This window comes from Cebidichthys violaceus, unplaced genomic scaffold (assembly GCF_023349555.1).
Source record: "Cebidichthys violaceus isolate CVI_PGR_0920_01 unplaced genomic scaffold, fCebVio1.0.p SCAF_15, whole genome shotgun sequence".
Classification (NCBI taxonomy): Eukaryota; Metazoa; Chordata; class Actinopteri; order Perciformes; family Stichaeidae; genus Cebidichthys; species Cebidichthys violaceus.
In genome coordinates, this window is record NW_027176318.1 from 15,029,314 (window position 1) to 15,055,144 (window position 25,831).

The window sequence follows — 25,831 nt, forward strand, 5'->3', positions numbered from 1 at the left end:
ACCATTCCTCACTGTGATGTATTATACTTCATTATTGTGTGGCTCAGTAGTCTAATATTGCAGTTAAATGTTTCCATAATTAGCTAAATTACACTAGCATTCATCAAAACCCTCTTGTTTTGCAGTCTGAATTTCCCCCATTTTAATAATGAATATAAGTAATGATAAAGTTGTGATTATGTTGTTTTTGTTGTCCACCAAGCACGATCCCCCAGAGCTCGGAGATTTTCATTCTGTGCTGCAGTGAATACCATCAACGTTGTCCGAATTGTGGGGCTAGTCAGCTTCTGTTTTAAATATATATATATATATATATATATATTTTACGCATTCATGTTTATCCACAGAAAATTACCAGCTGTACGTCCCTGAATCGGCTCAAGTCGGGAAGCCGGTGGGGAAGATCAAAGCCAACGATGAGGACCTTGGCATCAACGCAGACATCAAGTACAGCATCATTAACTCGGAGGGGGCCAACATGTTCTCCATAGCCACGGAGAGGGACACGAGAGAGGGCGTCATCAGCCTCAAAAAGGTAACACAGAAACGTGACCCCTCCGTAAAATATATATACGAGGAAAGAGCTCTGTGTAGCAGTGTTGCTTGAACACTTACTTAAAGGGGACATAACACACTAATTGTCAGGTTCACACTGGTATTTTGGGGTTTTAATTAGAGCATGTTTACATGCTTTGATGTTCAAAAAACACATTATTTTTCTTGTACTGTTTGCCTGAATATACCTGTAATCACCCTCTGTCTCAAAGGCTCCGTTTTAACGCCTGTCTCTTTAAGACCTTAAACCTTCCTGAAACAAGCTCCAGTCTGCTGCTCTAATTGGCTTGCGAGGAAAAAATATGGCTGTACCTTTGCAAAGGTTGTCTTTTTGCACTCAGGACACCCATCTGTATGTGCGCGAGAAAAGAAAGAAAGTGTGTGTTCCACGATGTTCCCCCTTTTGAAAAGGTGTATTCTGGAGTGGTACCATAAAACAGGTCCTCATATCAAATGATTAACCAGCACATGAGGACGCTCATGCTTACACAATGCTGCCGTATGCAGAGAGCGGTAACAGTTGGTGGAACTTAAAAAGATAGCTCCAATAATGCTCCAATAAAAGAGTAGAAGAAGAAGAAGAAGAAGAATGCATCGGAAGTGTACGTCTAAGAGGTTTACGATGTTCACAGGATTCTAACGTTCTACATGCAGTTAAGACATCTGATTCCACTGCGTTATTTGTTTATCAACCAGCATGGCATTAATCTGACAGCTCTAGTGTGCTAATGATGCCCCCCCCCCACCCCCCCCCGACAGCCTCTGAACTACGAGAGAAAGAAGACCTACACTCTCCACATCGAGGGCACGAACACACACGTGGATCCTCGTTTCTCCTATCTCGGCTCTTTCAAAGACACCGCCACCCTTAAAATCACCGTCGGGGATGTGGACGAAGCCCCGGTCTTTTCCATAGACCATTACATCATGGACGTATACGAGAACTCTCCCAGCGGCACAGAGGTGGGCGTTGTAACGGCTCGAGACCCCGACAGCAGGAACAGTCCTGTCAGGTAAGACAACTTTTAACTCCTATACGATCTGCCGAGAAGATTACAAATGTGCAGAGGCGGACCAGCTCTGTAGGCATACTGTCTTATTAGTTGTGCACCAATGGGTATAATTGAAGATCTACCGCTTCTCTCGTTGAGAAATATCAGACAAGCCCACTGCAAAAGAGCAAAGGGTGAGAGTGGAGGTTACTTATATTATGAGGCTGATTTTGAGGCTCAGTGCTCTTGCAGATGTGCCTGGCAGCCAATGCAGCCACTCTCACTTCGTCAGCTAATTAGTCGCCAAATTTTAGAAGCATACCAGCCTCATAAAGCCCCATGAAGAACGGTTACACACATCTGCTTAAGTAGTTGGTAAAGCGTACGTTCGCCTTGCAAGATTGTTGATGAGAATCGAGATTTTGCCAAATCGCTCACAGCTTCACTGGGAATTACTCGCTTATGTATTCATGTATTCATCTTTTGATCAGAGTTTTCTTTTCTGGCATTCAGGTTTACCACTGAGATGTCTTTTGCTGCAAAAAAAGTGAGGTGCTGTAGATCCGCCCCTCGAGGTTTTAAGTCTAGCTAATACGATTATTTATGCCTCCAAGAAATGTTTGTCTAACTAAAACCCAGATTTGCATGTCATATCTCTGCCCCATATAATTGGGAGGATAAGCATTTGAAGCTATGACGCTGTGGTTTGCACATGTACAGTATATGTCACTCGTCATGCATGTTCAACATATGCAGTAGCCTGTGTCTTTAAGCGCCATATGACAATTCCGATTCTGCCAAATTGAGGATTTTTCAGACGTCTTTGAACCGCCACTACAGAGCATAATGTTAAACGGATGCACTGCATTTTCTTTAGTAGCGCCTTGTCTGTTCCTGCTCCTATGCACACGCCTTTAACGTGTACAAATGCAACAACATGCATTGTGTATCCTCATTTTTTATTTTTTTTTTGCACCGTCGTTAGTTATTTTGTCTGCAAAGTCTGCAAGAGTAACCCGAAGCGGTACAACTGCTGAGCACATTAGTATGCGCTCTAAACACATGCTTGGGAACTGTTGAAACAGATTGATACTGGCCTCAGGCAGTGGGCTAATCCGAGGGTTTTTTAGCTCTGCACAGGTACCTTTTGCTTCGTGACATTGCACTCGAGCAGCTCTGCACTGCTTGTGTTCATCTGAATTCCCTCTTTAGCCCCGGCGTTAAATGATGGAGTAGCTGTAAACACGGACGTCCTCATGAGATTAATTCTTGCTGATATATCATTAAGACACAGTTATGCTGCTATTATGTGTTATAGGATCACAGGAAAGCTTTTGCCATAGGGTGCAGAGCCCAGGGGTGTTCTTAGCACATGACTTATGGCCGTGCCGCCGTCCTCCCTGTTTTAGACAAGGCGAGCTCTGCGGTCCTTAATGACTGTAATTTGAAAATGCGAGGACGACGTGGGGGGAAAAAAAACGATCTTCTCAATCTTAAGACTCTGTGAATGATTCGCTGGAACAAGAAGGCAATCTGCGTCAGAGTTCCCTTTGCTCTCCTTTGTGGGATACGTCGTTCCTTCGACCGTTCCCGAGTTTCACCGCTCCCGAACGTTCGCCAAACGGGAGACGAGGGCGGTATTTCCACGGCAGCCACTTGAACCCGGAGAAGAAGAAGAAAAAAAAAGCTAAAGAACCGCGCCGCCGCTCCCTGTGTAGGCATCAGCATGCAGGAGGGATCATCAGAGGGCCCGGCCATGCGTGCAACGAAACAAACATGTTGTCGAAGTGACATTTTAAATGTTGGTCTAAAATTGACATCTAAATAGCCAAAGAACGCCTTGATGGCTCATTACCTCTGGTTGACATTATCAGCAGAGCAGCTGTGAAAACATCTCGGTCGGCCTGGGTTACTTTTAAGTCAGCCTTCTATTAACTCATCATGCATTTTACTTGAAGTGGAAACAGCTGTAATATCATACCACGGAAAAAGGAAAGTTGTGCATTTTTGAAAATATGAAGATGAAATGGAAACAAATGCATCACTGCTGTTTGCAACAGTTGCAGCACTTTTTCAATAAAAAGGTTTGGATAGAGTTGCGTAGGCAGAGGACCGACTACCGGGGCGCTTTTGAACCAGAGCAGCGTCTAGCAGTCTGTCTGAGCTAAAGTGTTGTACAGCCAGAGCTGCTCTCAGCTGTTTTATTGAGCTTCCTGTGGGGGAAATGCTCTGAGTGACTTTTAGTTTCCTCTGGTAAACAGCTATGCAGTGCACTTTATATGTCTCGAGCTTTTTTTGTGAAAGGTATGAACGGAAACGGTGGACCTGGTCACAACGTTGCTGTCCCAGTCTGGACTACGGAGCCTCACTAGTGTACGTCGTAAATATGTCCGTTACGCAGCACAACCTGGTTTGTTGTTGACTTTATTCACGGTGCCGAAAGCTCAGAAAAAAAAATCCACCTGGCTCTGAAAAAGGCAGCTTTTTTTTGTTACGTTATTTTGGCATTCCATGTGAAAGAAAAGAAATAGAGCATTAAAGAGAAAGTCCAGTTGAACACAGATAATGATCCCCAGCCAGCTCATAGTGTAATACCTTAAAATGAGATCATCTAGCGCCACCAACAGGTCCAAACTCACACTTCCACATTTAATGCTAACATGCTAACGTTCAAATGACAAAGAGATTGAGGCTAAAACACGTAGTAAACACTTGTACAAGAGTACAAATAGTTTGTTGTATGTCCGTCTTACACACTGCAGGTTAGACCAGTCAGCTTGTTTGATGCGTGTTGTTGAGAATTGGAAAAGGTGCCAAAAAAGTAGCTTTTCCTGTTTTCGTCCGTCTAACAAGTTTGTTTTTGTGTTTTTGTGTATCAAGCATTACCACCTTGCTGGGCTGCAGGACTGTCAGCGTTTAGTCGTGTTGATGTTCAGTGCGCTCCAAGGCTACGATGAAAACAAAACAAATATTGTATTTCAGTTTGAATTCCCTATATTTCCCAGAATGCCAGAGTAAGGGGGGGGGCTATTAGCTACGGAACAAACGGGAATCTGCACACAAGCATCAGCTGTTGTTTGATTCAGGGGCGTTTGATTCCAAAACCTGATGTTAGCTGAAGAAAAGAAAAGATATTTCAGGAAAATAATCATTACACGATACAACACGTCCTGTACTTTTTCTAGTTTTCTACATGAATAAGAAAATAAATCAAATATTCTTACTTTAAAACAAATAAGATTCATCACCAGAAGCAGTAATTAAAGTGTTGTTTTTTATTTTCCCCTACAAGCCCAAAAAAACCCACGTTTTTTAATCTTGACAAAGCAAATGCTTAGCACCTAAACTCTCTTACTGCTGGAGAGCCTTCACGCTCTTATGAGCCTGAGCTTTTAATAAATCATGACAGCATTTCTACCGAGGCTGCTGGGTACACTTGTAAGCAATCCAAGCTAAAAAAAGAAAATAGTTTATTATTTCAAATAAATGCAATCCTGGCATTAATACCCCTATACCGTTTCCGTCTCTCATGCCAATTGAAAATTGTCGACTTAGCTATATTACTCAGGAGAATGAATGAATGCCGGATTAAAGGTGTAAATAGGTCATTAGGAGATAAATTAGGGAATACACAGTCAATGCTCATTTCGTGCTTGAACTCATGAGGGGAGCGGCTGAGCCCATTTCTGCTTTGTATGCCACAGGCTGCTCTGCTTCTAGTTGGATAACAGCGTTGCTAGAAAGCCATTACAACAGTGCAAACACGCTGCCAGCAGAACATCGCCTTTTGTCATTATTAAAAATTGAAGATAATTGCTCTTGACTTAGAAATATGTATTTTCAGAACATTCTTTCGAGGCCTAAAGTCCATTTAAAAGCAGCGGGAACTATTCTACCCGTGCGCTGATAATCAAAGCAGCGTGAGAACATCCCCCCCCCTTCCACTTGCGCTGTGTCTGCACTTTATTCATTTCACTGCACGCTTCTGGTCTTCTGGATCTCTTATCGTCAATGTAAGGTTTATTTGTTTTCTGGATTGATGTATTTAGTTGCCAAATATAATATAAAGAAAAGTAAGTAAATATGTGATTTCCAAGGCCTCGGTGCAATTGGTGAGCTAAAGCCAGGGCTGAAGAACCTGCACCAGAGGCGTTTAACCAAGCACTGTGTGACTTAAAGGGGCCCTCTACCATTCGAGCAACAGCCTGTGACAAACAGACGCTTAATGTCCTCTGTGGCTCTACAGTGGGTCAAAAGACCTGAAGAAGTTATTGTTCAAAGTGGGCATAAAGCAGTTGTAAAGGCACATCACACTATACTATATGATGCAATGTGAAGCAGTGCAGTCAAATAAATGCAGTGGAAACAATGGTACAAAAACATGACTTCTCGAGCACATTTAGCTCAGTGTAACCTGAAAATCTTGACGTCTTTCAACCAGTAAATTAAGAAAAATCTGCCTAAACTCTTATTCTTTTTCCATCACCGCGTTTACTTTTTTCAGGATGCATTTGGAGTGGATACATAAGATCATATTGTTCCTTCCCTAACAGGTACTTCCTGGACAGCAAAGAGGAAGGACTGAGGTACTTCAGAATCGATGAGAGCAGTGGACTCATACGGGCGACGCAGCCTCTGGACAGAGAGGACATGGCTTGGCACAACATCACCGTGATGGCCTCGGAGGTTGGTAGGTAACCCCCGGTCGCTTTCCATAAACACAGTGTTTACAAGGGGGGGGGGGAGTAAACGTGATGCTCTCGTGTGAGTGAGCAGATGATGGTTGAACAAACGGATTCAGATTTAATTTTCATTTTGCATAGTTTAAGAAAGTCTGGAGACTTCTTCCCTTATTGTAATGTAATTGCAGACACACAATTTCATCATGTTTAGAGGATCTTTGTCTTTGAATTATCTTTATATTTAAAAATGGCTGTACATACGTGTCACCTTCTAACATATACATATTTAAAAAGCCAGTGTGTCTGACCCCTTCGGGCACTGTAGTAAACACACACAATGCTATTATCCAGTTGCCTAAAAGAAGCAGTTAAAATAGATTGCTCTTGCTTTCCACACTCATCTTGCGTCGCCCCGAGCTAACGGGAGACGTTGTAAATCGGTATCAGAATTGCATTGAAATCACGGGGTGCTATGCTTTGTGCTACGACAGCATGATTTAAAGACTAGGAAGTCAAAAGCAATGATAGGTGCCATAGTTCTACCCAGAGGCTTTTTTTTTTTTTTCCTTTCCACCTTCCCCACAAGATAACAAGACACCCTGAGGGGATCGTAGAGTCAGAGAGCAGTCCGGGTTCAAAATCACAGCGTGTAAAATTGGAGTCAAAATCAATATCAACAAAAAGAAGCGATCCATAAAAAAGAAATGGCTTTATGAATCTCCACTGAACACTGTTACCGCTACCAACAGAATAAAACCACCGGCGCCGTTTAGATATTCCCCTTCACTGGTTTGATCAAACTCACTTCAACGGGAAACGCCGTTTCACATCCACTGCAGGACTCTCGTGGGCGAATCCACAAAGACCGGATGGCACCACCACGTTTTGTGCCTCGCTCACCGCAAAGTGTATAACGCCATGCCCTCAGTTTTGCGGCTGATTGCAAGAGAAATGGCAGAGAGAAGAAGAAAAAGGCTTCTTTTTAGACAGCGAGCTACAGGTCCTGACCGACGAGGCTTTCCTCTAAACCTTAAGGAATGTAAACGTGACAGAGATCTAATTCATGTTCTTCAGTCTCTGAGGACGCTGATAATTTCGCCGTAACTGCGTGTGGCTATTTGATCTGATCTTTGTGGTTGGACTGTTTTTGTATTGAGGCTCATTTGCGTTAAAAAAGGAGCCAATTTTTTGGGCCAAAAGTATAAAATACGGAGGAGCATGGAATTCCATTTTGATTGGCAGCAAAGTTAAGGATGCATTCCACCGATCACACATTTGGAAAGAACGCACAGAAACAAGGGGCAGAAGTGTTCGAACCCTCACAACTGCAATAACTGCTGTTGCCTGCAGCTATTCAGCTAACCGGCTCAGTGTCTCTGCTTCCTCTTTGCTCGTTCCTCTGACTCTAACTAGTCTGCTAAATTGCATTTAAGGGTCACAGTGAAGAGCCTCTATCCAATTTACATGCAGTGAAATAATGCCACTTCAGACACAGCTTTCAACAAAGAAACGTATTTGTTTTGTAACCTCATGATTCTTAATCAGTACCATCGGAGGTCCGTCTCTTGTCGATAGTTAACAGAAAGCATGGTGCAGTTCAGTGCACTTTTCCTATATACCGCAAGATGTTTTAATAGCATTTTGAACAGTAGCATCATACTCGCTAACGGTATTTAAACACAGCCCAGTAACAGATGAGTTAATAGCTAAAGTAACAATTAAAGTCTGGAGAAAACAAGGATGAAGGAGCTCATTTGCATATTGATTAGAATGTATACAAATTCCATTAGAGTGTATTTTTCTTATAATTAACTCCAAAATCAAATTAGTCCCAATTGTTTCAATGTCCTTCTCTACATTGAAAATTAATTAAATCAATGCAGGCCCGGCTAAATTCTAGAATTGTTATCAGGTAACTTGGGTAATTTGTAATCACAATTAGGCAAATCTCTTGCCGACCGACAGAGGTGCTGCATGCTAATGGTTCTGTATCCGCTCGCCTCTCCTCGGTATTCAAGGGTACAGTTACAGGCCGAGACGTAGTCAAAAGAACGGAACAATACATTTATACAACTCTGAATGAGCGACGACACAAAGCAGGACACTTTGGACCTTCTAATGTAGCCGGACTGTAGTGAATGAGTGAATTTAAAGTATGAATGTGTGACTTTGACTTATTGGTGCAATGTGAGACCTTCTTCAGGCGCTGGAAATATACCACGTATGGAAAATGTAATGCAAAAGATAAAGCAGACAAAAAAAATCTGGAAACATTAATTAAATAGACTGTCGCACCTGCCGGACTTTTTCCTATTCAAGCAAGGTTTTGCTGAGCGAGCGTGTTGTCCTGCTACACACTCCTCGTACTGTATGCGTTTGTGGGTGGAATGCCTTGCTCTAGGGCCCTTCGGTAATATATGGGAAACCTTTATCACACCGGGGTGAAAATACAAGGGTTGTGCAGCTTTTGCAGCCGCTAAACTTGTGCAAATAAGACAAAAAGAAACCGTCTCAAGATGGAAAAATGCATCCTTAACTGCACTGCAGAGCAAAGCGTGCCTGCTCCTGTGCTATTTGCACGTATTTATTCCAGGTAATATTCATAAAATTGGCGCAAAATTGATATGAAAACGAGCCTTGTTGAAGAGCCGATAGCCAAACGCTTTTACAGCGATGTTATTTGCGTCTTCAGTGGGTTGGTGGTAACTGAAGCGCACGAGGAGTGTCTGCTCAAAACCATTGATTTTTGGGAAGCAGTGACAGTTGTGTCAAAACAAATTAATGAATAAAGCTCCCTTACATGTCATTTTTGAAACAAAGAGATTTGAATAATCACTGCAGCTACTCTGCTGAGCGTTAACGCACGCAGCTTCTCTCTGAACACCCACATCGTTTCTTGCTGCAGGTACTTTATCCAAAAATGTCTAAAAAAAACAAAAAAAAAACTCATTAATGATTTTATTTCACCCACCTGCATATGTGTGCTCAGCGACGCAGAGGTGCACACGGGCACAATGAAGAAGAGAACCCCCCCCCCCCCTCCTCACCAGAGCATTTATACTTAATTGTATTCAAACGCAAAGTAACCTAAACATTTCGCTCGACATTACTGCCCTCATGGCACCGTGATGCTTCACGGATACAGTGTCCACCGCACGGCACACATACCGCAGTTCGCCTATCTCAGTGAATTAGTAGGCTATTTTGTTGCCATTAAAGGCTGCTGCGTTATATTAAAATGAAGGAAGGAAGGCCGTTTGATTCGCACGCCCCGCGAGTCGCTCGTGCAGCGCAAAGGGGGCCAAATAATGCATCACAACCCAGCTTCACCAACTGGGAACACGAAAAACGCTGCACAAAGATGATCAGATGTGCTTTAATATACAAAATTGCCTTCTGCAACGTTGCGTTCCTCAGCGCTTTCATAGCAGGCGGAGTCTTAAGACAAAACCCATGAGCAGCCTAACAAGAGGAGAGCACAGTGTGTCCCAGTTTGAAATCACAGCGTCGATGCTCCACTTTGTCATTAAGTTCTTTACGTTTGACTTTCACCAAACGCTTGTTTCTCTCCCTCTGCTGCAGACAACCCCAGCCTTCTCAGCCACGTTCCCGTTACAGTCCAGGTGCTGGACGTGAACGACAACCCGCCAGAAATAGCCGCGGACGAGGAGGTCATCGTGTGCGAGAGCTCAAGGCCGGGACAGGTGAGCGTCTCGGATTCAGCCTAGAAAAAAAAAAAATTAAATAAGCGCCGCCCACCTCTGCTCTCCTTCTCGCCCTCTATCCGCTCGCAGCTCTCTCCACACACACACACACACACACACACACACAACGCTCGCACGCCTCGAAGTTCCCGGGCGCTGTGCATTAACCTCAGATGCATCGACTGCATGCATTCTGCACTCAGCTATTGTTTCCCTCAGCAGTTTTGGGTGGCTCACTGAGAGCTGAGCAGTAAGAAACTGTAAAGGCATCGGTGGGGTGGGGTGGGGGGGTGGGGTGGGGGTGGGGGGGAGCTGCTCGATCATCCCTCATTGGAAACGAGTATCTCAGCAGCAAACCATGACGGCTCTAAATCGAAGCTCATTCCAACTTGCTCTCAGTCGTCTTTGATTCATTCAAATTAAGAAGGTTTTTGAGAGACGCAGAGCAATCCGCAGCGTGGAAATGGCTGAAAGGGCAGTTCGGGCAAAAGGATGATGGAGTAAAGAGCGGGGAAGACGCAACTAAATACATTTTTAATAGTTTTTAGCCAGTGGAAGAAAAAAAAGTTTGAATTAAGGTTTGCATTAAATTTGAATTAAGGTTGCGTTACAGCCTCGGGGGTTTTCTTTCGGCGCGGGGATTAAGTGGGGATGAATGAGGCAGTGGCTCACCAACATTCACATGACATGTGTGAGAGAGAAAAGAGCTGCTCGTTAATGTTTCAGATTATTTTTGGATTAGAATGTTTATATCATTCATACATGTATTTCCTATGGGTTGGCAGCTGTCCGTCAAATCACCTAATTCCAATTAAGAGTGGAATCTCTGCGGTAAATCGGGCCTGAAGATGCATTGGACTGTGGGCAGCCATAGCAACAGGACTCCGGCAAAATGGAACCATTCATTAATTAAATGACCTCTAACACAGCTTCCCTTCGTCTTTGATTGCCGGCCTCGGTGAGATGCATGAACACACTCCCGGGTGCTCCGTTATCGAAATGAACATACATCATTATTATCATTATAAGTCCATCATTATAAATCCACATAAACATAGCTCCAGTGTTTAAAAGCAACTGTGACCTTATAACTGATCTATTCAGCCAGGTTTGATAAATAATGGATTATGGAAACGCACATTATTTAATTCACTTATTTTATTGTATTTACGTTGTATATTTGTATTCCATTTTATTAATTTAGTTTTTATTTTACATGTTTTATCATTGTATTTTTTTGAGTGCATTGGTGTTTTTGTATTTTCGGTTCTTATTTCCATCTTTTCAGTAATCTGTGACGCACTTTTTAAAATGCGCTAACCTCAACGCGAGAGGAGGAATCGGGTCAACTTAACAATTACAGCAGCGTGCCGCTCAACAGTTTGCAACCGTTAATTACTGAATGCAAATATTAGACGTATGCTACAGTACTTCTACACCCACCACCGAGCAGCCACACGAGCTCACATGTTTCTTAAGAAATCCATTATCATTATCCTCTAAACCAAAATTTGCATTATGGAAAAATACCCACTTTGCACCCACTCAGGAAACAATCATGTGGTGATGTTTCCTCAGGCACCCATTTACAAGCAAACAGACAATTGTATTGCTTACTCTGGTTTTCTAGATGTCCCGCTATCCTGTTTTTTGTTTTTTTTTTAAGACTAATCAAGTGGCAGTTGGCTGCTTTTTCACATTGATGGAAAACAAATTGATCGCAACTTAACTTTGTCGCCAGTATTACCTGAAAGAACGAGAACTCTGGCCAAAAAGCTCCCACCGGTGGCACCCTGTCAACCTCGACATGGAACCTCAAAGCACATCCTGACTCTGCACCAGGAGCACAAGCACAAAGCCACTTGGCCTTTGGTGGTTTTTAATACTAAAATTCAGTTTATTTATTTAGTTTATTCACTTTATTGTGCTGTAGCCGGCTGACAACGTTTTTACCGTTGAAAGTCCGATCATGAAAGATTCCGGTTCATAAAAAAGACATTCATCCTGGTAATTATCGTGTATCTATACTTCATATACAGCAGGGGTGAATGCTTGCATTTCTTCTCCTAGAGATTAGCGGATTAGCTTCTGAGACGCACTGTGGCTCGCCTGGTTTGTCTGTAGAACACGAAGATAATTACAATAACCATATACACACCAGAGGTACATTTAATCCACCCTGTGCATTTAGCAGCAGTGGGCTGCTGTGACGCGTCCAGGGAGCAACGTTTGGGTTCAGTGTCTCTTTCAAGGACAGTAGGACATGCGGACGAGGAGGAGCTGGGGATCGATCGTTGAGGTGCTGGAGCAGGTCGTCTTTTGTGGCGAAAGGACGACCCTCTCTACCCGCTGAGCTACAGCCGCCCCCATCAGCTCCAGCGGCACACGTCAAATTGTCACAAATTGCCCCGGTTTACCTGTGGTTCACACCAGGCTCAGGATCTCAACGAAAGACACTAGTTGTCTACAAACGGTATCGACAGGAACGAGGCAGCGGTGCAGGCGGGGCATCGAGGCCGGTGGGCATACGTTTTTCAGAAGGGCATCGGGACCACGGCGCCGGTGACATTCCTGTCCTGAGCGCAACAACGCCCCAAATCTCACACTGCAGAGAAGAACTCCCCGTGGTGACAAGAGCCATCGGGTCGTTTTTCCTCTCTCGAGGCCGTCTCTCTGCCTGCTCTCACTGTGTCTCTTCACCAATTAGGAGGAGCAAGTTGACCAAAGTGGCAGTGAGGTTGCCCTGAGAGCGCCCGTGTTGTTGTGAGATCCTTGCGTCTTTTTTTCTGGCAGCATCGAGGTAGAAGGAGAAAGTGTTGCGAGACCAAGATGGCTGTAGGTCAGAGGAACTCGACTCTGACCTGTTGTGATCCACAAATCATGAGACATGCGTGAGAAACATCAGCTGCTTGTCCTGCCTGTAACTAGAGCGAGAGAGGATTCCGCTGAACGGTGCGGCGACCGACTGAATGTGTGATGTCTTCTTCTGAACGACAGGTGATCCAGACCGTCACAGCGGTGGACAAGGACGACTTTGCCAACGGACAGCGGTTTTCCTTTGCTTTGCCCAGCCTGCTACCGGTTAATCCCAACTTCACCCTGAAGGACAACGAAGGTAATTAAAGTGATCGATATGTTTGTTTGCATTTCTTATGAGTATTGTGCACCGCCTTCGGGGAGGGGGGGGGGGGGCAGGATCTCCATCCTCATTGCTCACATTCTGAAGTCCAATAAGCCGTACTGATTTTCCTCATACCTCAGAGGCGCGAGGAAAATATGCGTTAAGGTCCAACCCGGGGCCACCGGGGTCTCCTCTGAGTCGGGTCTCATAAAACACAGGAGCCACACAGAGGTTTGCCGTGTTTTACGCATCGCGTCGTCGAACGGATAACCAACCCCGGCGCGTGGCCCGACAGTGGGTGTTACCGTGGCAACCATCTCGGTCTCAGGTGAATTCCCGAGCGCTGGGTTGGTCTGCAATCACACGCACACACACACACACACACACACACACACACACACGGCTTTTGAAAAGCTCTCAGCCAGAAGATCTCACAGTCGCCCACTGAGAGAGGGGGGGGGGGAGTTCACAGCACTCCAGATGAATCTCTGAGCACAGAGAGAGGCAAGAAAACAGAGAGGAAGAGAGATAAAAAAAAAAAATCAATATGATAATAGGAGATAAGTCTGTTTAGCCCTTGGTCCAGTTGCTTCCCACCACAAGCCTACCCTTGCCTACATTGAGTTACGGTGGAAAGTTTTTGCCGCGTTCGTGTAAGTGGCACTTAGAGACGTCCCTCACCTCCTGCCCACCTACCGCTCCTGAGGGGTGGATGAATCAAACGAAGCAGGTTTGTAGATTGAAAAACGTATAACCGGCCGCATCAGCAGTTTGCTTCAGTTTTACACACGTTAACTCTGCCAGAGCAGCTCTGAAGTCAACTGCCAAGAAGTGGAAGATGATGATGATGATGATGATTCGTCGAAGGTAGATGATGGAATAATTAGTGCAGTATTTATATTTTTCTTTTATTATAATCGTTACCTACCGCAGTAAGCCCTCGTTCCCCCGTGGGGAGTTTAAAAAATTACAGCAGCGCGCTGTTATTTTAACACCTCTTTTTGGGTGTGACTTTTTTTCTAGATGTTGTGAAAAAAAAAAAAAAAAAACACAAATTTTTTTTCTTCGCTTTGTCACTTCGTCTTTCTAGAATGTTCCCGAGAAACATGAGGAGGGACACCTCCACTGTTGCCTTGCAAAACATGTTCTCGCTGATTGGCCGTACGCCGTGTTCACAGAACCACAGCGTGGACTTGAAGGAACAGATGCCAAAACCCCCCAAAAAATGGCGCTTGTTAACCAACAACGATTGCCACAGTGATGAAGTCATTCTGTGCTGCTGTTGCCCCCCGCTTTCATCTTTATTATATTTTTGAACATGATAAATTGCAGAACTTGCCATCGCGGCAGGTTTTTTTTTTGACGGGAGCTCCTGCTCGGATCTTCCAGGACAAATTGGTGTCTATGTGGGACCAGAGTCCATTGATCGGTGTCTTGCAAAGGTCCGCTTGGGTCATGAAAACCAGGGCACCCTCCTGGAGCCAGGCCTTCCAGAGAAGCGCCCGGTGGTCGGGTTATACATGTGGACAGGTTGGGCCGGTCTACTCTTGGGCACATAGAACAAATAACACTCTTCCAACACTATATAGATGTCCAACCCTTTGAAAAGTGTTCCCCGCTCTTGCAGAGTGATTCTCTCAAAAGCTGTTGGATGTATTTCAACATCGTCATCTGCAGCAACAAATATTCCCAAAGCATTCTGGGTGGAAACCCTTCTTTCTTGAAGGATTGATCGCAGTTTTTTTTGGTTCATGCTGTTTGAGTAATGGTGCCTTTCAATTTGGATTTAGCTCCTGCTGCATACCATCCCACAGGATCTTGGCTTTTTTTTTTTTTCTTCTTTTTCTCATCTGTGATATAATCCCGTGTGGGATGGGCCGATTATGTGTCATGACATGGAAATAAGAAATTACTCATATTTTAATAATTTGTCGGTGAGAAGTTGAAAGGAAAGCTAACTTTATGAAGGCCATGGTGTTAAAAATGTCACTTACACGTCCTGAAATACTAATGTCTCCTCCCACGGCGTCCTTTCTTCAACCAGGGGAGCTGTTAAAGAGCGTGATCCGATTCAGACGGGTAGTTAGTAGATGAAAGGGAGTAAAGCCTCCATCTTGTTCTGTTGACCACAGAGACGCTGCACTGGAGCAGTTAAATGAAATGATCAAAGGCGCTCTTTAACCTTTAACGTTGAGACCAGGTCCACACACAACCAAACACACACACACACACACACACACACACACACACACATGTCCTCTTATATTCAGCAGCTTATCAATGAAGGAATGTGTTGTGTTTAGGCCAAAAACGTGAATGACGAACCATTATATCACTGGTCTCCCTTTACGAACATTGTACCAGTGACATGTATGAAACAGAGCTCATTACTAACTCTGGTGACTCCAATATATCCTCAAACTGTCGGTACCACTTCTAGCTCCACCCCCTCCCCGTGAGACCTCTTTCCGGCACTGGCTGGGCCTCGCTGGACCCACAACCTGTTCTAGGTTGGCTTGGAAAGACAATCACAATATCCTTCTCCTCATTCAAAACTACACAGTTCACCCTTAGACTGTACGTGAGAAGTGGACGTAGTCGCCGCCATGTCACCCGTTGGTTGTGGAAGGTTTTGAGGGATCGAATCCGGCATTCTGGCCACAGCCCATCTTCTTTTTTGTGTTTACTGAGGTGATAAATCAAAAGAGAAGTAGAGCCATTTTGTCATTGACTGTAAAAAGAAGTCTGATTGTATAGAAGTCAGAGGCGCCCCGCGATGGCCATTAGAAAGAATGCAAGTCAAAGGCACTCTCACATTGACGTCACGTCTCAGAGGTTGCGCCGCCTGAGTGTACTTATCAAATTGAGCTCTGATGTTGCCGTTGTGATTATAGACGGAAGTGTTTGCTGAGGAGATTAGCCTTGGCGGCTAGCGGTGTGACCTCTGCGGCAGAGCGGACCAATCAATTCAATGACGGGAAAAAAAAAAAAAAAAAAAAAAAACACGTATCTGGACATTCGCTGGTCAAAAAGCTCGTAACCCCGGTTGAGACAGAGACGATATTACAGCGTTTAGCCTGTGTGCTGCCTTCTCATGTCTTGAATATATAATTCCATGTCCACCTAGAATGGTTCATATCACTTTTTTTTTTTTTTTTTTAATTCCTCTAGGCTTATCCGCACTTTCAAAACACCCAAACTCCCTCTTAGTGTTAAGCCGCCGCACTCTTGAGTTCGTGCTACTTCAGTCGTCTTCAGTCGCTTCGATCCCGCATTTGAACTCCCACTCGAAAGAGGTGTCGGGAGTCATGTTGCGTTCTACTGCCGCCGTGTATTAGAAGTTATTTGCTGCATTCACAATATCCGGGTGAGAGAGAGAGAGAGGCACAATGCACCATACTGTCAACTCCTGCGTCTGATAATTAAAGTAAAGCCCTTCGCACTCGAAGCAGCTTCTTTCGTTGCCGTTTGCAGCCGACCAACAGTTGGTAGCTTGCTCTGCGCCAGCCCCTAATGCCTCCCTCTGTTGTTGTGCAACGGACGGAAATCCCTCTGTCACTCACACGACTAACTCTCTCGTGACCTCCTTTTCTCCTCACTTACAGATCGCTCACAATGGATCCTCATGAAAGTTGGATTCTTGTTTTTTTTTTTTTATGGTGTGCATTTTCTTGCTGTAGGAAAAACAAAAAAAAAAAGGATTTAAAACACTGAGGACCATTTTTTTTTCTCCCTCTGTTAAATAACAAATTGATTCCTCATTCAATTCAGGTAATTTAACAATCACGACTTTTAAAAGAACCCATTAACTAAAGCATAATTTGCAGGAAGCTATTTTCCGCACTTCCAACCATATCAGATTTGTTAAAAGCTATCTCGTTATAATTGCTGTTTTTTTTTTTCTCCCTAGAAAGACCTGTAACGGCTCCAGCTGTTGAACAAAGTCAGATCAATACAGCGGCTGAGTGTCGACTCTGAGCTAAAAGAAGACAAACGCACAGAGTCACTCTTTAGATTTAGATCACGGCCTTGCTCTTCATGTGGAGTTGTGATCTTCGCGTGCGGAGATGAAGCCGAGGCTTCCTAGCAGTCTTGCGGCTGCGTTGATGCATTTCAAGTGCTGCATGTGCTGCGTTAAACGCAGGTCAAACTCCTACAGCATATTAGGCACCATTAAAGCTGAAAAACAAGGGGAAAGCACTTTGTGACAAACCTGTTCTGTTAAAAGCCTTTTAAATATATTCAACTCCACCATGCCTACTTTACAATGACTGCTTCTTTGATCTCGTTATCTGTCACATTGGGATGACATTTGCTTCTAAAAAGGCAATTAAACGGAGGCTGCGATCTCTGGATAAGCCACATACTTAAGTAGATCAATTGATTTCTGAAGGCATCTTCCTCCGGCGTGCGTACAGAGGAACTTATAATATTACAGTTAATCAGCCGCGTTAGAAAGAAGCGCCGCCACGACATTGATACGTGGGACGTTTAATTAGCTTTTATGTCATTCAACCTTCGCTTGGTGTCCCAAAACACCCATTATCTGCTGAAACAGCATCATTTGTGCAACGAGGGCAGAGCGGCTTGTCTCATGCTGCTTTTGTCAAAAAAAGTCGAAGAACAAACAGCTGGCAATTGTCAGAATTTCACATATATGATAAGCTGCTATTTCAAGCAAAAGGTCAGATATTTCTCTCGTTACTGTTTATGATTTAAGTTCCTAATTAAATAATCCTATAAAGAATGTGCAGTAAGGCCTTCGGCAGCCGTCGGTGCCACATCAGCGCCCGTGAACCCATTTGTTCCTGTGTAACACTCTGCGGCCCTCTTTTTGAATCGTTACTGCAGAAACGCACAGGCTGACCCCGAAGTCACTCAAACACACAACCTTATGGAACAACCGTACCACACTGCGGCCGTGTGAATATGCCTGTAGAACAATGCAGTGGGGCAAACACGGCGTTTTTTAATTTAAAAAGCAGCCCGTCACTGCCGGCCGTGTTTGGTTAAGTTAAGCCACACTGAGTCGGACTAATCCGTATTGAATGCAGGGGCTTCTTTTAAAAAGGAGATTGTTATGTTTGTCTCTTGATCTGCTGTTTGTCATTTTCTGCATGAAAGGCCTTTTTATTTTGGCACACAATGATTTTAATGTTTGAACAACACTGAGCCACTAATCAATATTCAAAGCCGTCCTATAATAACAGCCAGACTTATGGCGGTATATGTATTTGCCCTGTTCTGTTTGGTTGGTACCACACAGAGCATTCTCTATCACATCCTTATGTATTATCAATATTATTATTCTACTGTATAGCAGGTGCTGATCTTGGGCGGTTCTGTCATAGTTTCTGTCATCGCTACACTCAGTCAACGGCCAGTTTAAACTTTGAAACAGGATTTAGGGAAACGTCCGTGCTTCACATCGACTGATCAGTTGGCCATCGCCCAGACATTAACCACCCACCTTTAAGAATTTGACCGCAGATTATGTTCCGCCCCAAAATAGCGCCGTTCTGTCGTGCTCCGAGTGGCAGCCGGAGAGAAGATTCGTGCCGAAGCCCGTGAGCGGCACCTACACACACCCACCGAAGTTCACAAGGAATCCGGCTAAGTGCATATGTGTGTGTGTGTGTGTGTGTGTGTGTGTGTGTGTGGGCAAGTGTGAAGTCTGCAGAGACGTGGTTGCGTCCCGTGTCCGTTGTCGATATATATTTTTGTGGTTGTCTGTTTTACAGTGAGTCAGCTCCTCAACAAAGATATCTGCATTCATATATATATACATATATAGCAAATACCTTAAATGCCTTGGATCTCAATGTAATTGGGCATTTTATTATATCAATTCATTCTATAAATTTACATTTGAAATGCCTTCATTGTCTTTACATGACAGTCATACAATGTTTTAGAGAGTTTAGTGACAACAAATACGTCCTGTAGGAAAGTATTCCTCTAAAATTTTCAAATTTTCAAATTTTCGCCAACTTTTTTTTTGATCTGCTGCTGTGAAATCTCACTGAACTTCTTATCCTGAGATGGAGAGCCAGGAATCCATGTGTGAATGCATGCGAGTGCATTGGGAAAAGTAAAAAAAAAAAAAAAAGAGGTAATTTTCCACTTAGCGGCTCGCACTCTGGCTTAACGAACCCAGCGCTGGCGGAATTCCACAGGGTTGTGTTGAACCACATATTACGCATATTAATATATATCTTTTTATACGTGATAGAAACCAGATGAAAAAAAGGAAAATTGCTTGCTAGTGATGCGCATTCAGGATCACTTCTAAACAAAGTGTGAAATGCTCTTCAAAGCACATTCCTTCCGTCATTTCCTGGGCGGTCGCTCGCCTGGCGCCGCCGGGGTAACGTCACGTAGCGAGAGCTGTCACAACAACGGTTAGCCTGTTACAGCGCTGACTCCTGCAGTCTGGTACCACGTGGCCACGCTGACGGCCCATCTCACCGCGGCGCTAATCAGCTCCCGCTGCTCCTCTACCCGCTCCCCCACCTGCGACGAAGAGGCGGTTTAGTGTGAAATTTGCATGACATAATTGATGTGCACTTCCCTCGCCGTGGTCTGTTACAAGGACCCGCGCTGCCTTCGGGTCTGTGTGAAGGCAGTGACGGCCGACTCCGCACGTATACATGGCTTGTTTGTCTCTCTCTGCCTCAGCCTCTCGTCTTCTCTGCTCACTTTGGCACTTTCTCACACACACACACACACACACACACACACACACACACACACACACACACACAATCTCCTCCGTTCACTCCCCCCTCTCCTCCACTCATCTCCCAACTCCCCATCTCTCTTCCTTGTTATTTGCATCTCTCACATTCCACCCTCTCACCATCCTCCCCCACCACCACCACCACCACCACCACCCACCCATCTGCTTGCTGATACGGTGATACTGCGAGAGTCTGACTTAATAAAGCTTGAAGTACGTGTTGTCATTTCAGCTGTCGATCATTGTAATTATTCATAGATGGAGCAGAGATTGGAGTGGGAGGCGAGGTCTCTGAGCAGCAGTGCGAAAGTACAGCACAGAAGGAGGTGTTTTTCGCTGGATGGAAAGGGAAAAGGTTACCCCGTGCACGATTCAGCATTTTCTTTTCCGGAACTTATATATCAACGTGTCATATGCAAGTTTCTCGTTAGTCAGTCATGGGAAGCTCAAGTTAGTCATCCGGTGGTTCCTTGAATCGCCTAGCCATACGTTTCAATTAACGGGGATGATTTGAAATTTTTGCAGATGTTTCGCTCCGTGCTGCGTTCCATCAGGCTATAGCTATCTGGACCGCCCTGCAGATATATACAGACCGCTGATCTCCCGCTGAGATAACCCCCGCTCTAGAAAGAGCCTAACGCATGTTCGATTCTTTAACGGTGAACCCTCAGTCCGGCGTGTGAAGTGGTCGTGTGAGCTACTTAGCATGCATGCTTTTTGAAAAGAAGCGTTGACCTTTCCACATGCAAAGTGAGCTTAGTCTGTGCTGTTATAAAAAGGACAGAGCTGAACAGGGGCTATTTTTGTGCAGATCAAAAGCTGCAGGTTAAATAATGACCATCCTGAGCTAATGTTGGGCTTTTTAACCCATAAACTTACATTGGAAAAGAGACATTTTAAAATCAGCAGATCTGTTTGCAGCTGTGTGAGTTGTTCAACCACAATCAAGCCCCGAGGAAGAGCGACGCTCTTTAAAGCTATTTTGACAAAGCGTGACTTACAGTGGAAACGAGACGTGAGACTGTGAGATGCTCCAGGCTTACCGCTACCGCTTCACGTTAGCCAGCGCAACCCTTTAGCATCAAGATGCTATGCAAATGGCTAACGCTGGGGGCCTTCTGCCAAAGCAGCAGAATATACAGTAAGTAGGTATGAGATCATGTTTTATAGTGTGAAGTAGTTCCTTAAATCCACTGTTTATGTTTTTCAGAATATTAAATCCCCATCGTTTACTTAGTAATGTCAATAAAGTGAATACCTTCTAACATTCTACTCACTTTGAAATGGCCTCATTTCAAGCTCCAAAAAAATTAATTCCGCCTTTGAATAATTTATATTGCCGTTTGTTGTACAAACACAGATTTGAGTTCCAGGTGCACTGAGTCAGCAGTCAGCTGTTCTCCCGTATCCTGTTGGCCGCGGTCGTGTCTTTGGTTTGTCCTCATGCGACGCCACGAACAAAGCAGTCTACAGTGGAAGTGGGGTTCCGGTTGGAATCGGTGAACGACTGGACGATATATATATATATATATATATATATATATATATATATATATATATATATATGCCACCAGGTGGCTAATGGCGGCTGTGTTGTTCCCCCTGTTCCTGAACATACAGAGGCTCTATATATGCTCCTCACTGTTTTTTAGCATATACGCAATTAATATACATAAATATTTATTGAGACCCTTATTTATACAATCTCTCTGTAGTTCCACAGTGTACTGATGTCAAAATACTGTGTCAATAGGCTGCAGCAGTATATAGGACATTGTGCTGTGCATATATAGATGTCCCTACGCAAACACATGTAAATATGAATCCCTGCGGTGGTATGCATTCATTCTGAAGGAATCAGAACATTTATCATCAACATTATTGGTGTGAGCTCAAGCCAATTAGAGAGTCGTGGTGATGTCACTCAGGTTACGGGTTAAAGTGCGCCTGGGAGAGAGCACAGATGTAACAAGTAACACAATCAGTATCTTTTTTCCCGCACTTGCATGCATGTGTTGCATCTGTGGACTCATTTCCATCATACCTTCCTCTCGAAGGGCTCTCTCTTGTTTGCTCTTTCCTTCCTCTACAAACGCAGCCCTTTTTTTTTCTTTTATTTCTGTTTATCTACGCGACGAGTCCCATTAACAGACGTGTTTCTCTGCAGAGGCCAAGGTGAACTGCTCTCTTGCAGCACATTTAAATAGTAAACGAACACCTTTGAAAATAATTAGCCTCGACACACACGGGGAAGCCACAGAAAGTCACAGAAATCTAGCAGCTCGAGATGCTTCAAAAGCAACAGATCCAATTCAGAATGGAATATGTTGTGGGTTGGATTTTGGTTTTTTTTTCACCCTTAACCCTAAATGTCTGTCTGTATAAATAGGTAATTGCAGGCTTTGCTGAAAGAGTGACACGGCTGAGAAGACAAAGCAAACCATCAATTAGTCTTTTTAGCCAAGGGGTCTAATTATCCTAAACAAGTTGTTGTTTTTTCATTTTAGACAGCACAGCCAGCATCATTGCCAGGCGGCGGCGTTTCAACCACCTGACCCAGGATCTGTATGAACTGCCCATCGTGGTGTGGGACGGCGGGGAGCCGTCGCTGAGCGGCACCAGCACCTTGACCCTGCGGGTGTGTCCGTGCCAGAGCCACGGCAGGATCCGGATGTGCCAAGGCGAGGCGTTCCTCTCCTCGGCGGGTCTCAGCACGGGGGCTCTGATCGCCATCCTGCTGTGCATCGTCATCCTGCTGGGTAAGTTGGGACAGCCGCCCCGGGGACAAATACCCCGAGGGCAATGGATGGAGGAGATGAACCGTAGAGGAAGCGAGGAAGGGAGGAAGGTTCTGACAAGGGCAGAGGAGGAGAGAGGGATAAAAAGACACTCGAGGACACAGGTAGAATGAAGAATGAGGGTAGAAAGAGTTGAGGAGGGCAGAGGTGGAGGAAAGAGAAAAGCGTGTGAAGGACAGAAGAGAGGGAGGACACAGAGAGAGGAGGCTGGAGGAGAGGTGACTAGAAAGAAGATGGTACGGACAAAGAAGAGTGGAGTGGAGATTGCAGGGTCAGTGTGATTTACAACTGTGAAAAAACCCTACAGGGGTCGGGGAGTCGAACTTGAATCCTAGAGCAGCTCTGGATTCAAGTCCAGACAGGCAGCTCGAATCAGAGAATCAGATTAGACCTGAATCACGTTTGTTGACGATTTAAAATTCAACTGAACCTTCCTCCCCATCGCTCCCGGTGCCCGGCACACAAAGCGCGGAGCCGTGTGGTGACGGCCGACACCGATGCCGCTAGTACGTTGAGTTCACGGTGTGACGGACATGAATACGATGATCCCACCAGAAATACTGTGGAAAAAATAAACAGGGCGGCACATGCATGTTTGCCAGCTCATTGCAGCAGCCAGAGCACACGTCCTGAATCGATGAATGTGCGTGCCTTGTTGCTATAGCAACCGGTCTTTGCAGCAACTGCGTATGATTTTATATATATATATATATATATATATATATATATATTTATATATATATATATATAAACTTGCAAATTTGATCTCGACACTTTGAAGTTGGAACGGGGACAGTCGGCTTTACAGGTGGAAAAAAAAAACGTCTGTAAGATGGCGCAACAAAAATCCCAAGATCAAATAAAAAAAAAAACAAAGTCAACAAGCTTCCTGTCAAATCACACTGAGAGATGTCTCGCACTAATTCCTTCTCTCTGCAGGAGGACATGATTACACAAAACTGTCTAATAACACGGCCTCACCGTCGCTGCTCTCCCCCTCCGCTCCTCGGTGATTGTCTGTGGACATTAGTGCGTGAAGGTTATGCATATTCATACCGCCTTGTCTTCCTCCTCCATGCCAAAGCCTCTGGCTGAGGCGAACAAAAGGCCATCACCACTGTTTGGAGCAAACGCTTGAGTGAGAGACACACGCTGAATCCCTAATCATCAGCACAGGGCAGATACTAGAGAGAGAGAGAGAGAGAGAGAGAGAGAGACAGATCACATCTATTTTTTTTGTGTGTGTGTGTGTGTGTGTGTGTGTGTGTGTGTGTGTGTGTGTGTTGCATTTTGGATTCACACTCTCCACTTACAAGGGAAGTGTCTCACACATAGCTCAGCTACTGGACAGAGGTCTGGTAACCCGTCACCTCAAGAGATAAGAGATTGTCAGCCTGGTCGTGTTCAAAATACATCAGATTCCACTCCATTTAACAGCAGCTCTTTGAACTTGCCTGCACCGGTTTTTTTTTTTATTTGTATTTTTTTTTTTTACAAATTCACCAGCTCTGAAGGAATAGCTGGATGCGGTTGCGCCGTTCAAACAGCGATCTAAGGTTGCGGTTACACTTCGTCTTTTGTTAACGAGACGCACCAGATCGTGTTCAAAGGACGGTGGATAAACACATCTGAATTCCTATAGATCCTTCACAAAGCGAGTCCGTACTGGTTTTTGCTGCACACTCTTCCTCCCTGCAGTCTTAGTAGACTTGATGTTATCGAGGAATAGCCGCTAACAAAGCTCCGCTGATTCGGTGGTTAACATATGCACCCAAAGGCAAAACTTTGCTTTTCAATGACTGCATTTCTCAAATATAAACCACATTAATAAAGTTGTTGTAAAATATATTGTTCACACATGAACGGCTTGAATATTGGTCGTAGTGTTTACCTTGTGTTGTTTAAGTGTGGCTCTCTCTGAACTGACGCTTGTGCCTTGGGAAGTTGAAATGGAGACGTTAGAGACATCCTTTTGACGAACACGGTCCTCCGTAACCGGGATGAACGCAGCATAAATGAGACTCCTGCAACGGCTTCTGCTGCAGCAGATGGGTATCTGTAGACTGAGGTAATGCTCCAGATGCTGTAAGTGGTGCACCGAGCAACAAGCTAGATAGACCTCAACTGGCCTTGGCGAGGCAAATTAAATGACCCGAATGGACCATTGAGGGAGCATTAATGTAGAGAGGTGTAATACAATATAGCGTGTACAGTGGATGTGGAATATTCAAATAAAAGTAGATCACGAACTGTGGGGAAGTGGCGTTTAATGTACGAGAGGCTGGTAAATAATAAAAGGTGCATTAACCGAGTCTTTGTATTCAGGCCGTTTACCTCGACAGAACAGTGAGGCGTTAAACTGTACGTAGCGGGAGCAGGAAGTGGACAAAAACGTTGCGGCACGAGAAGAACGGGATTCTTTACTTCCTAGTTCTGCTTCCTGTGATTGACCCAGCTCACCTCGCACGGCCCTCGCATCCCGCGTCGTGTAATTGGTCGCTTTAAACGAGCCGAGCGATAAACACTGTCCCAGACAAATTGCGTCCTCACCCTCTCTAACCCCAATCGGGCAGTGCCAGTGCACCAGGTGGAGTGAAGTGGATTCGTTGTTTTTTTTTTTAACGTAGATTAATCACGTGCAGGTTTCATTAAAACCACGGGCAAGGAACCGCACTGAACAATGAAATATATGTAGATAGATAAACCTGCGCATAATTACTTAAGTCGCACGGTGTCTTAGGGTACAGTCAAACAAATTGTAGTCCATAATGGAAAAGTTTACTTTGTTGCATTCTACATTTAGTTTTCCCATTATCCAGGTTCAACTCAATCAGGGCTTGAGGAAAGAAGCCTCGTGGCCTCACAAGTAGGTCAGTGATCTGTCCTGCAGTTAAACCATTAAGAAGAAATAGCTGCAAAAGTATGAATCCAGACCACTTTAATTCATTTTAGTATTAGCATAACTATCTGTCTGCTCATACCTAGGGCTGGATTATCAGATGGACAAAGAGGGCATACGCCCCGTGGTCACAGAACGTATTAACTTCTCTATTTGGTTAAAGGTACGCCGATTAATTGTATCTTTCTTGGGGAGAATATGCACCAATACTGCACAAAATCATGGCCCATTGTAAAAAATGTTCAGGCTGTTCAGAGCATATGCTGATAATAAGAAGTGGACGTAGTCATTGTGACGGCACCCGTTGGTTTGTGGACTGCCGTACTGAAGCCTCGAGTTCG

General features: G+C 44.5%; 1 protein-coding gene across 3 annotated transcripts in view; it reads left to right on the top strand.

The window, feature by feature from the left end:
* The window catches only part of LOC137872027 (cadherin-18), a 144,803-nt gene that overhangs the window by 115,890 nt on the left and 3,082 nt on the right, over positions 1–25,831 (top strand). For all 3 annotated transcript variants that reach the window (XM_068710223.1, XM_068710222.1, XM_068710224.1), the window contains 6 exons: positions 348–535; positions 1,315–1,568; positions 6,101–6,237; positions 9,812–9,933; positions 12,931–13,048; positions 22,301–22,552. In XM_068710223.1, coding sequence (XP_068566324.1) covers positions 348–535; positions 1,315–1,568; positions 6,101–6,237; positions 9,812–9,933; positions 12,931–13,048; positions 22,301–22,552 — 1,071 coding nt within the window. The remainder of the gene's footprint in view (positions 1–347; positions 536–1,314; positions 1,569–6,100; positions 6,238–9,811; positions 9,934–12,930; positions 13,049–22,300; positions 22,553–25,831) is intronic.